The 12,255-nt window shown below is 43.1% G+C and overlaps 1 protein-coding gene and 1 long non-coding RNA gene across 5 annotated transcripts in view; one reads left to right on the top strand and one right to left on the bottom strand.

Annotated features, from left to right (window-relative positions):
• MBD2 (methyl-CpG binding domain protein 2) overlaps positions 1-1,571 on the top strand; it is an 84,594-nt gene extending 83,023 nt beyond the window's left edge. For both annotated transcript variants that reach the window (XM_053298999.1, XM_053298998.1), the window contains one exon: positions 110-1,571. In XM_053298999.1, the coding sequence (XP_053154974.1) occupies positions 110-188 (79 nt within the window). In that variant the 3' untranslated portion in view covers positions 189-1,571. The remainder of the gene's footprint in view (positions 1-109) is intronic.
• Positions 1-12,255, bottom strand: part of LOC128346096 (uncharacterized) — a 50,563-nt gene that overhangs the window by 16,559 nt on the left and 21,749 nt on the right. The gene's annotated exons all lie outside the window — the stretch shown is intronic.

Raw genomic sequence — 12,255 nt, 5'->3', positions numbered from 1 at the left:
GAGTTGGGAAATGGATGTGTAGATGCCTGGATATAAAACTTTATTCTCTGTCTTATACATAAAAAGTATATATAACTTTTCTTACCCTTTCCCTGCATTCTTCTTACAGGTACTTGAAACAGAATTATCCCCGGAGGAAATTTCTGGAAAGTGGAGGCACTTTCTACACCGTTGGTCTTTCAGGATAAGAAGAATAGGACCGTGCACATTTTTATAGCTTTCTAATAGCATTAAAAACCAATGCCTTTTTTGGCTAATTATTGTTATTATTATTATTTTATTATTATTATTAATTTTTGGTGTATATATCTTGTTCAAAAGAAAGAAAAGGAAAACCCAGACTTTATTTTGTGTCTTATGACTTTAAAAGTCTCTTTGATCTCTCTCTCTCCTTTTTTTTTTTTTAAATGTCAAACAATTTCTTTCAACTGAAGCTGAGGTTTCAATGCTAGGTTGCAAATTTACTTGGAACTATGAGACTAGCACTAAAATATTCAGGGTTTTCCGTGTGTGTGTGTGTGTGTGTGTGTGTGTGCGTGCATGCGTGTATGAGCATATGCGCTTGTAACAATGGATCAGGCAGAAGCAGAACATTTCCCCACTTTAAAAAAAAATTATTGTGACATAATGTGTGTGTGTTTTATATAAGAGATTTTTTAATACTGCCATTGAATGGAAACATCTGTACAATGTCCTTCTCTAAAGAGAAATAAATCTATCCAGAGCAACTGAATCTCTAAGTCTGTGATGAGCTAGAGTTGAAGCAATTTAGGGGATGGGGCCACAGCTTCGTAGCAGAGCCATCTGCCTTGCGTGCAGGACATCCCAGGTTCAATCCTTGGTGTCTCCAGGTAGGGCTGGGAAGGACTCCTGCCTGAAACATTTTAAGAGCCGCTGCCGGTCATTGTAGACAACACTGAGCTAGATAGACCAATGGTCTGATTCAGTATAAGGCGGCTTCCTATGTTTCTGGTGTATTTTGTCACCATTTGTGCCCAGATCACAGCACTGATCATTAGGCAGAGATAGCTACTGGATCCTAAGAACCATGAGCAGAGTCCCATTCACAGAATGGGACTTGCCAGCCATCTCCTTGCTGCTGCAGTTCCTGTGCCTCCCAGGCTAAACTTTAGGATTGGGTAAATAGATGGACCAATGGGCTGACTTGGTATAGGGCAGCTTCCTATGTTCCCATGTATCAAGGACCCCAATTGCACTAGCAGAAGTGTCCTACGCTTCTGCCAGTAGCCCTTTGGATCCCATCCTTGTCCAGTGAGTGGAGTGTATCTGTGGCACTGGGGCTTACTGGTCTTGATCCAGCTCGAGCTGTGCTTTCATTGCATGCAAGAAATGGCCCTAGATTGGGATGTGTATCCCCATCGGAGGCACGCATTCAGTTCAATAGGAAATGGGGTGAGGACTGTGATGTGAATGGGTCTGCCATGCTGGATTTGGGTGACTATCTCTCGGCTTCAGTTCTCCATTTGTAAAATGGAAATAAATAACCTACCTCACAGGGTTGTTGTGAGGATGAACCTAATAAAGATTTTAAAGCACTTTGCAAATATAAATGGTCTGTATATAAATGTGTAGCCGTTGTTAAGTGAAAGACAAGGAGTAGTCAAGGGGAGGAGAGTCAGACTTGCAGTAGCAAGTGTGAATCTTCCCTTTACTAAGCAGGGTCTGCCCTGCTTTGTATCTGGATGGGTGAATACATGTGAGCACTGACTGTGTAAGATATTCCCCTTAGAGTATGGGGCTGTAGCTCAATGGTAGAGCATCTGCTTGCATGCAGGAGGTTCCACGTTTCACTCCCAGGTGGCATCTCTAGGTAGGCTTGGGAGAGACTCCTGCCTGGAACCTTGGAAAGCTGCTGCCAGTCAGGGTAGACAATAATGAGTTAGATGGACCAATGGTCTGACTCGGTATAAGGCAGCTTCCTATGTTCTTAAGCACTGGGCTTTAGGCAGTGGAGAAAGGCCCTAGCTCAGTGGTTAAGCACCTGCTCTAAATACAGAAGTTCTAGGTTCAATCCCCAGTATTTCCAGTAAAGAGGAACTGAGATAGTTCAGATGTGGGCGGGGTGCACCTCTGCCTGAGACCTTAAGAGAACTTCTGGCAGTGGAAGTGAACGCCACTGGTGGGGTGAACCCATAGTCTGTCCCAATAAGGCAGCCTCATATGATCTCGAAAATGTGAAGATTGCACCTTCATTTCCTTCCCTTCATTTTTGCATCCTGCTGGAGATCTAGAAGGCTAATTGCCGGTTATAACATGCCATTGTGCTGAAGAAAGTGCAGAAAAAGAGCAACTCAAATGATCAAGACCTTGGCGCCTCTTTACTGTGAGGAAAGGCTGAAGCTTGGAATAAAGATAATATAGCTAAGAAAGGGGAGTGACGGAGGCCTAGAAAAGCATAAAAGGCATTCAGAGAAATGTTTCTCCCTCCCAACATAGTAGTTCAGTTGCCTAATCAAGCTGATGAGCTATAAAGTTCAGAGCTGACAAGAGAGACACATTTCTTCTTACAATTTGCAATTAACACAGATTTCACTGTTACAAGAGTCTGTGACGGCTGTTAGTTCAGATAGCTTAAAAAAGGACTGAACCAAGTCATGGATCTTTCAGGAGCTATTATCCATGGTTGCTATTACACAGATGGCTATGCATGTTGCATGCATAAGGTTCTGGGTTCAGTTCCAGCATCTCCAGTTAAAGGATCTCAGGTACTGAGGAAGAATCTGTGCCAGGAAATATGGAGATCTTCCACTGGTCACAATAAACAGGATGAATAAACCAATTATCTTATTGTTTAAAACAGACACGTAAATGTTTGATGGTGGGATCCCCAGTACTCTGCATATTAAATCTTTCCTAGATGAGAAGAGGCGAGAAGGGGAATAACACAAGCTTCCTTAAATATATCGTAAGCAGAAAACCTGCCAGGGAGGTGGTTGGACACTTAGATGAGGGCGTGAAAGGGATTATTAAGGAGGATAAGGAGATTGCAGAGAAGCTGAATGAGTTATTTGCATATGTCCTCACAACAGAGGATACTGACCATATACCCACTCCTGAACTGAGCTTCTCAGGCTTGGAGGCTGAAGAACTGGGCCAATTTGAGGTGATGAGAGAGGATGTTCTAAACTGTCTTGAAAAACACAAAATTAACAAATCGCCAGGGCCAGATGACATCCACTTAAGAGTTTGGAAGGAAGTGAAATTGCTGATTTCCTAGCAAAAATATGTAACTTATCCCTGCATCAGGCTCTGTACCAGAGGACTGGAAAGTAGCTAATGTAACTCCAATTTTCTAAAAGGGATTCAGGGGGAATCGGAGAAATTACAAGCCAGTTAGCTTAACTTCTGTGCTGGGTAAATTGATGGAAAGCATACTTGAGGACAAAACTGTTTAACCTTTAGAACAGGTGTTGATGAAGGGGAACCAGCACGACTTCTACCAGTGCAAGTCTTGCCTCACTAAACATTTGGAGTTCTTTGAGAGTGTCAACAGACATGTGGATAAAGGTGATCCAGTTGACATAGTACACTTGGACTTCCAAAAATATTTTAACAAAGTTCCCCACCAAGCGCTCTTGAGTAAACCTAGCAGTCATGGGATAAGGGGACACGTTCATGTGTGGATCGGTAACTAATTGAAGGATTGGAAACAGAGGGTAGGAATAAATGGACAGTTCTCACAATGGAAGAAAGTAAGAAGTGGGGTCCCCCAGGGATCTGTATTGGGATGAGTGCTCTTTAACTTGCTCATAAATGATCTTCAAGTTGGGGTAAGCAGTGAAGTGGTCAGATTTGCAAATGACATTAAACTCTGAAATCCAAAACAGATTGTGAGGAGCTCCAAAAGGATCTCTCCAACTGGGGGAGTGGGCAACAAAACGTCAAATGCAGTACAATGTAAGTGTAAAGTGATGCATATTGGGGCAAAAAACCCCAATTTCACATATACACTGATATTATCAAAGCTGTCAGTGACCCACGAGGAGAGAGATCTTGGTGTTGTGATGGGCAGCCCATTGAAAGTGTCTACAGTGCCTGGCAGCTGTGAAAAAGGCTAATTCCATGCTAGGGATCATTAGGAAGGGGGTTGAGAATAAAAAATGCTAATATTATAATGCCCTTATGCAAATCTATGGTGTGGCCACTTTTGGAGTTCTGTGTACAGTTCTGGTCATCATATCTTAAGAAGGACATTGTAGAACTGGAAAAGGTGCAGAGGAGGGCAACCAAGATAGTCAGAGGTCTAGAGCACCTTCCTTATGAGACAAGGCTTCAGCATCTGGGGCTTTTACTTTGGAAAAGAGGCAACTACGTGGAGACATGATAGATGTGTATAAAGTTATGCATGGAGCAGTGTGTAGACATGAATTTTTCTCCCTCACAACATAAGAATTAGGGATCATCCCATGAAACTGATGGGCAGGTAATTTAGGAACAACAAAAGGAAGTACAACACATAATTCATCTATGGGATGTGGTGATGACCACTTGCTTATATGGTTTTAAAAAGGGGCTTAGACAGATTCATGGTGGACAGGTCTAATAATGACTACTAGTCTGGTGGCTATAGGCCACCTCTAGCCTAGGAGGCAAGATGCCTCTAAATACCAGTTGCAAGGCAGCAAGATCAAGAGAGAGGGCATGCCCTCACTTCTTTCCTGTGGGCTTCTCAGAGGCATCTGGTGGGCCACTGTGTGAAACAGGATGCTGGACTAGATAGACCTTGGGCCTGATCCAACAGGGCTGTTCTTATGGGATAACGTTTAAGCAGCCCCTAAGACTGCAACGTGCAGCCTATGCACATTTACCTGGGACTAAGCCCCATTGAACTTGGTTGGAATTATTTATGAGTAAACATCCATGGGATTTCTCTGCACGTCGGTGAGAGTCTCAAATCATGACTTCGTACAAGCCCAAGTTACTTGTTCAGACACTATGTTTGTGCCTTCTGACATCTGTACACATGTACATGTTTTTGTGTAAATGACTTTACATGCTTTAAAAGTCAACCTGGGTGAGTACAGACCCCCTGAAATGCATGGAACAGATAAGCGGATACTGTACAAATGTTGAACAAAATGTGAATAATTTTAAGAGAGCTTCTTCTTCTTCATGAACCTCACTGCCTAGTAAGATCTTTTGGGGGAGTTCTGGTTGCAATTGCTGCCAGTTGCTGTCTGGTGGCAACTCAGGACCGTGACTTCTCTGTGGCTGCCTAAGGGCTTTGGAGCACACTCCCAAATGACATCAGAATCTCCCCATCTCTGGTGATTTTTAAATGACTTTTGAAAACACAACTGTTTCATCAGGCTTTTAGTTTATGATGATTTACAGTTTTATTCATGTATTTATTTATGTATTTATTGTGTTTTATATACCGCCTTTCATTAAAACAATCCAGAGGTGGTTTACAGCAAATTTTAAAAACTAGATTGTAAAAAAGACACAATTAAAATATTAAGCTAAAAATATAAAACAAATCTGATTAAAAATTTAAAACAAAAGCATAAAAGCAATACAGAGAACAAAGAGCAGCAGCAGAGACAATCAGATAAAAGCCTGGGCAAAAAGCCAAGATTTTACACTCTTTCTAAAAACTGTGATGGAGTCCGAGGAGTGAATGGCCACGGGGAGAGCATTCCAAATCCCGGGGGCAGCCACAGAGAAGGCCCTGTCCCGCATGCATGATAACCAAGCCTCCCTCATTATCGGCACCCGGAGCAGAGCCCCCTCAGATGACCTCGTCAAGTGGGCAGCAACCTTAGGAGCAGGCGGTCCCTCAGGTATCCCAGGCCCAAACTGTTATTCATGGTAATTTTAATCTGTTTTATGAGTTTTAAGTTTTACTTGCTGTTTGCCACCTAACAGGGCAGCAGGGAAGCAACTTGCCTAGAGAGCAGGAGGTTGCTGGTTCAAATCCCCACTGGTATATTTCCCAGACTACGGGAAACACCTATATTGAGCAGCAGCGATATAGGAAGGTGCTGGAAGGCATCATCTCATACTGTACGGGAGAATGCAATGGTGACCCACTCCTATATTCTACCAAAAAAACCACATGGCTCTGTGGTTGCCAGGAGTCAACACCGACTTGACAGCACAATCTTTCCTTTTTCCTTTTCCTTTTGCTGTTTGTTTAAATTGTAAACCACCCTGAGATTTTATATAGGGCGGTGTATAAACTAACAGTGTTCAGATGTGCATATGCATATGTTGTACATAGATTGTATGCTAATTGAACATAATGTGTGAATAGGGCTGTTCTGTTCAATGCACATACATCTATGTTCACACAATTATGTGTGTTCAATGCATATATAGTATTTATTTATTTATTCTTTATTTATTAACATATTTTTATACCGCCCAAAACTTATGTCTCTGGGCGGTTTACAACAGAATAAAAACAGAAAGTAAAACATTAGTTAAAACAAAAATGAAAAGTTTAAAACATTACAACAATTTTTTAAATTTTTTTTTAAAGAATATTTTAAAACAGCATTAAAACCATTAAAACAATATTAATTAAAAGCCTGGGTGAACAGATGCATCTTTAAAGATTTTTTAAAAGCTGTCAGAGATGGGGAGGCTCTTATTTCACTAGGGAGCGCATTCCAAAGCCAGTAGTAGACTATCTATATCCTACTTTTGAGGGGGCCTGCACTCAGGTTTGCTTTGTGCATGTGTTAACTTTAATTCACACAAAAACAAGTGTGTACAGACATCTGAATGAATATGCAACATTATGTATGAATAGGGTTCTAGAGTCCAGAGTGGAGGATGCATTGTTCTATTTCTGTTCTCCACACTTTAATTTAGGGCTGCACTACTTTGGCCCTCCTGCAGATGTTGGACTACAACTGCGTTCACCCCCAACTGTTACCCACTGTGTCTGGGGATGATGGGATTCGTAGTACAACAAAGCTGGAGGACTGAAGTTGCGCAGCCCTGCTTTAGAACCTACTTCCCTATAGAATTGCTACTCTGTGATCCCCCCCTATTTGATCAACCTTGTTAGCGACTGAAGCAGGAGAAAAGCTCATTGCAAAGCCAGTCCACAAAAACCCATCTGTCTAGTAGAGGCCAAATCTGAAGAGCTTTTCAAGAGTTCTTGGTAGCAGAGAAGATATGCTCACTGCGCAGTGATTTTTTATAAAAGCGACCCGTAAGACATAGCGAAGAATAGATTCTAGTGGCTTTATAATAATGTGCATTGAACTCTTGCAGCTGGAGCCGTTTATCTTGGCCTCTACTGTTTCCACCAGTCTTTCCTGGCCTAAGTTGTTTGCAAATAAACCATTGATCATTGGGCTCCTCAAAGTCTTGCAAAGCAACCTGCTCGGAGAGTTTGACTCCCCTGTGCTGATGGGTAATTTATTCTTGTTAAAAAGACAAAATAGAAGCCTGTTAAATACGCATTGAGCGGTGACAGTGAGTGCATTAGACTCTGGTTCCTGTACTTTGCAACAAAATGATCCGCTACAATGCTTTGACAGCAAGCTGAAAATTGACGCAGACCGGGCGGCCCTTCCATGAGGCGAGACAAGGTGGCCACCTCAAGCATCATGTTATTGGGGTACTTGCAAGGTGGCAAGAGGCCCCTTCTGCCCCCTTCTTGTAAAAAAACAGGTTTGGAGAAAGAGAGGAGGCTGCACAGGAAGAGGATGGTGTTTGGCACCTGGCTTCAGAGGGCTAGCACTAGAGATGTGCTTCGGGTTTTTCCCCTGCTTAAAAACCTGAAAAAACCACAATGTATTTCCTTCCTTATCCCCCACCCTCCGACGAGGGGGACCCCAAGCTTTTTCTCTGGAGGGGGAGGGAGAAAAAAATCCTCCTGTTCCCCCCCCGCCCAGGCCTTCACATTTCTAGATGGGGCCATTTTCACTCAGTTCAGAGCTGTGATGTTCACTTGAGAACAGTCAATCCTGGTTCTCTTTTGCATGTTTCTGTACGATAAATATTTGCTTTCAAACCTGTTTTGTTCATATTCACAACAGACTGTGTGAACAGGCTCTAATTCTTAGCATTCATTCTATGCAATGACATTCTCCAGGGATTCTCAGCATTGGGATGTTATTGGACTTCAACTCCCATAATCGCCAGCACCAGTGGCCTTTAGTTGGGGATTATGGGAGTTAAAGTCCAATAACATCTGGGGACCGAACGTTGAGAATCCCTGCTCTTTAGGAATAGGTCCCACTCTGTGTCCAGCAGGGCCTTTTCTTAGCTCACTGTGCATAGGATTGCTTTAGCATTACATTTCATTAGTGTAATGAAAGGTAGTGCTTCAAGAGGTTAAGGCGTTCGGGGAAGGACCATAGGTGTGGTGGAGCACATGCTTTGCAAGGCTGACCCACCCATGAGGCCAAGTGAGACAGCCACATCAGGCAGTGGATTGGTGGAGATGGCAGTAGCAGGGATTCTCCTTTTGCCACCTCCACAAATCCACCAACTGAGGTGCAGAGAATGGCACTGCATGTAACGAATACTAAAAATTAGGGCCTGTTCACACAGGTATACAGACTTCCTGCCACTCCATTCCCCACCCACTGTCTCTTCAAATGTCAGATGACGGGACGGCTCTAGGAAGACAAGTGGCTATAGGAAGAAGGGGGGGATGAAAATTCGAGTGAAGACTTTATTTGCTGCAAGTGCACACTGGTGAGCTACCATTGTGCCTGCATGCCTGCTCACCAAAACATCATATGGTGTGTGTATGCATGGATGCATCTGTGACATAGTGTATGTGGCTGTGCTATGAATACAGGTACACACGGCTCCATTTTGAACCTTGGTTTTGTTGTGGACTCTCAGATTGTTTTCCAGTAAATTCAGATTGCTTTCCAATAAACTCCCAGACTGGTTTTTGTTGGTTTGTTTTTGCTCTTGCTTCTCTGCTGGGTCCCCCTGGTCCTGACTTCAGGTTGTGACACAGCCTCCAGTGGCTGGTCATGATCCAATGCTGATACCCCAGCCCCGTGGCTGGAATTGGGTCCAACCTTCCCTTTTGAACATTACAGCCTTAGAAGCAGAGTGAGTCCATATCTGATCAATTATCTTTGTCCCAGGCACACAGGCATTTCCTGTAGCTCTCCAGTGCATTTTTACTGGTGTTTCAGGATACACAGCTGTTGCATATGTGATTGCTGCATGGACTAAACTCTTGCCTCTGCTCCGTTCGAAAAGTGCTGCATTTTGTTTTTGTTTTCTTTCTGAGTCGGAGAGTTTTATTGAAAAGGAGCAGACTCCGGCATGGACAGGTAGGTGGTGCTGCATCTCTTGCATCTCTTACAACGAAGCATTATGAAATCATAGTTGATTAGGGCATTGCTTATCTGTGTCATGAGAAAAAGCTCCCAGTGCGAGTCTTGGTACATGCTTTCTTGTTTTCTTGTTTTGTGACTAGGAGAACATGGCTTGTTCCTCCTCTTCAAATGATGAGATAAGATAATTAAGTGATAATTGTCTCTTCTTTTTTCCCCTTAGGGAAAGATAAATGGCTCAACAATAAATAACAAGGCCACAGGCTGAGCTGCTGATTCACAAGCAGTTTACCTCCTAGCTCGAAAACCTAATGATCTGTTATACATCAGCGGCAATACTAATTATTATTACAGCTGTTTATGTAATTGCTGACATTCCGGCTGTAGGAAGAAAAGAGATCTAATAGGTCATCTCATCGCTCCCCATCGCCAGTGCTGGATAGTTTCCCACTGTGTTATAATTTTCAGTGAAAGCTGGTCTTTTACTATACTGATCCCACAATACTGGTACTTAAGAGAGCTTCTTATAATGCTGGTGGAATGTCTTCAACCATTCCAAACGAGTGTGATGTTGCATCCTGCAGTTCAGTGCCCCTGAGTCCTTGTTTACTAACCTACGGGGATGGGGTCATAACTCAGTGACAGAGTATCTGCTTTGCATGCAGAAAGACCCAGGTTCAGTCCCTGGAATCTCCAAGCAGGGCTGGGAAAGACTGCTGTCTAAAACTCTGGAGAGTTTTAGACTCCTGTCTAAAACTCTGCCAATCAGTGTAGACAATACTGAGCTAGGTGGACCAATGGTCTCATTTGGTATAAAACAGCTTCCTATGTTCCTTCCTATACAATCAATTGTTACGTGGTGGAATGGTGGTAAGTGCCATATTTACCCATAGTTACCCATGTTCTGGTACCCTCCCGCTTAGATTACTGCAATGAATTGTACGCGTGGCTTCCTTTGAAAATGGTGCAGAAATGGCAGTTGGTCCAAAGTGATCTTCTGGAGAGGTCTGGTTACAGTTGCCGCAGGCTCATTTGTTGGTGACTCAGGGCTGGCCCTTCTCTGTGGCTGCCCCACGGCTTTGGAATACAGGTGAAACTTGGAAAATTAGAATGTCGTGCAAAAGTCCATTAACTTCAGTAATGCAAATTAAAAGGTGAAACTGATATATGAGACAGACGCATTACATGCAAAGCGAGATAAGTCAAGCCTTAATTTGGTTTATTTGTGATGATCATGGCGTACAACTCATGAAAACCCCAAATCCACAATCTCAGAAAATTAGAATATTACATGGAACCAAGAAGACAAGGATTGAAGAATAGAACTATATCGGACCTCTGAAAAGTATAAGCATGCATATGTATTCAGTACTTGGTTTGGGCCCCTTTTGCAGCAATTCCTGCCTCAGTGCGGTGTGGCATGGATGCTATCAGCCTGTGGCACTGATGAGGTGTTATGGAAGACCAGGATGCTTCATTAGCGGCCTTCAGCTCTTCTGCATTGTTTGGTCTCATGTCTCTCATCCTTCTCTTGGCAATGCCCCATAGATTCTCTATGGGGTCAGATCAGGTGAGTTTGCTGGCCAATCAAGCACAGTACACTGTATACTTTTCAGAGGTCCGATATTGTTCTATTCTACAATCCTTGTCTTCTTGGTTCCATGTAATATTCTAATTTTCTGGGATTGTGGATTTGGGGTTTTCATGAGCTGTACGCCATGATTATCACAATTATAATAACAAATTAAGGCTTGACTTATCTCGCTTTGCATGTAATGCGTCTGTCTCATATATCAGTTTCACCTTTTAATTTGCATTACTGAAATTAATGGACTTTTGCACGATATTCTAATTTTCTGAGTTTCACCTGTATGCCCCCTGCTGAAATAAGAGCACCTCTTTCTCTATTTGCTTTAAGGAAGACCTTCAAGACACATCTGTTTTTGTAGGCTTTTATCTGAAATCAATTTTAAACTATTTAATTTGTTTTTTTTTATTAGACTGTTTTTTACTGTATTTTGTAAAATTTTAACTGCTTTTACCTTATTTTTATTGTGTGTTAAATTCTGTACATATTCTGTGCATGTCAGGGGATAGTAAAATACTAAATAAATAAATAAAATAGGGCTGCAAGTTTATTAACTGGGTGTCATGGACCATGAACTGGGTGTCATGGACCTGAACCCATTGCCACAACCGCCGGAGTCGGACCTCGAGAACTCTGAGGGTGAAGTGCCACAGTGGACCCCAGGCCCCCTGGAAACAGCTGCACAACCTGGTCCCGAGACTCTGTCCACGATCCCGGTTGTATCACCAGCATTGTCTGGACCAAGCAACAAGAACTCTGGGGATGAAGAACCCAAAGAGACACCTGATCCAGAAGAACCACCACCTGCACCTCACCCAGAGGATACTCCCTTACCATGTCCTCTGACTCAGAAGATGCCCTGGACTCACCTCCAGTGGTTAAAGACTCACCACCTCACCATCAGAGCCTGTGGTTACAAAATTGAGTGTGGCCCCTTTAAATGGCCACAGATTCTGGAAGTAGGGTGGGGCTTGGGGCAGTATCTAAGAGCAGGGCCATAGTAGAGCTCATTCTGTACAGAGCCATTACTCAGGGGCGTATCTAGGGTAGGGCAGGCAGGGCACGTGCCCCAGGTGCCACTTGAAGGTGGAGCCATTTTTTAAAATGAAAAAAAATTAAAAAATGGCCACCAAAACCAAAATGGCTGCCACACATCCTCAAATGGCCTCTGTGAGGCCCTAGGCCATGCCAGGCCTCACAGAAGCCATTTGAGCATGTGTGGTGGCCATTTTGTTTTTGGCGGCCATTCTCTTAAAAAAGATGATTTTAAAAATGGCCACCACACATGCTCAAATGGTCCCTGAGAGGCCCTATGTCTTGCCAGGCCTCGCAGAGGCCATTTGAGCATGAGTGGCAGCCTCTAAAATGGTCACCATGCCAATC

This window comes from Hemicordylus capensis, chromosome 2, assembly GCF_027244095.1.
Source record: "Hemicordylus capensis ecotype Gifberg chromosome 2, rHemCap1.1.pri, whole genome shotgun sequence".
NCBI classification, from domain to species: Eukaryota; Metazoa; Chordata; class Lepidosauria; order Squamata; family Cordylidae; genus Hemicordylus; species Hemicordylus capensis.
This window is presented reverse-complemented; position numbering and strand designations above follow the sequence as displayed.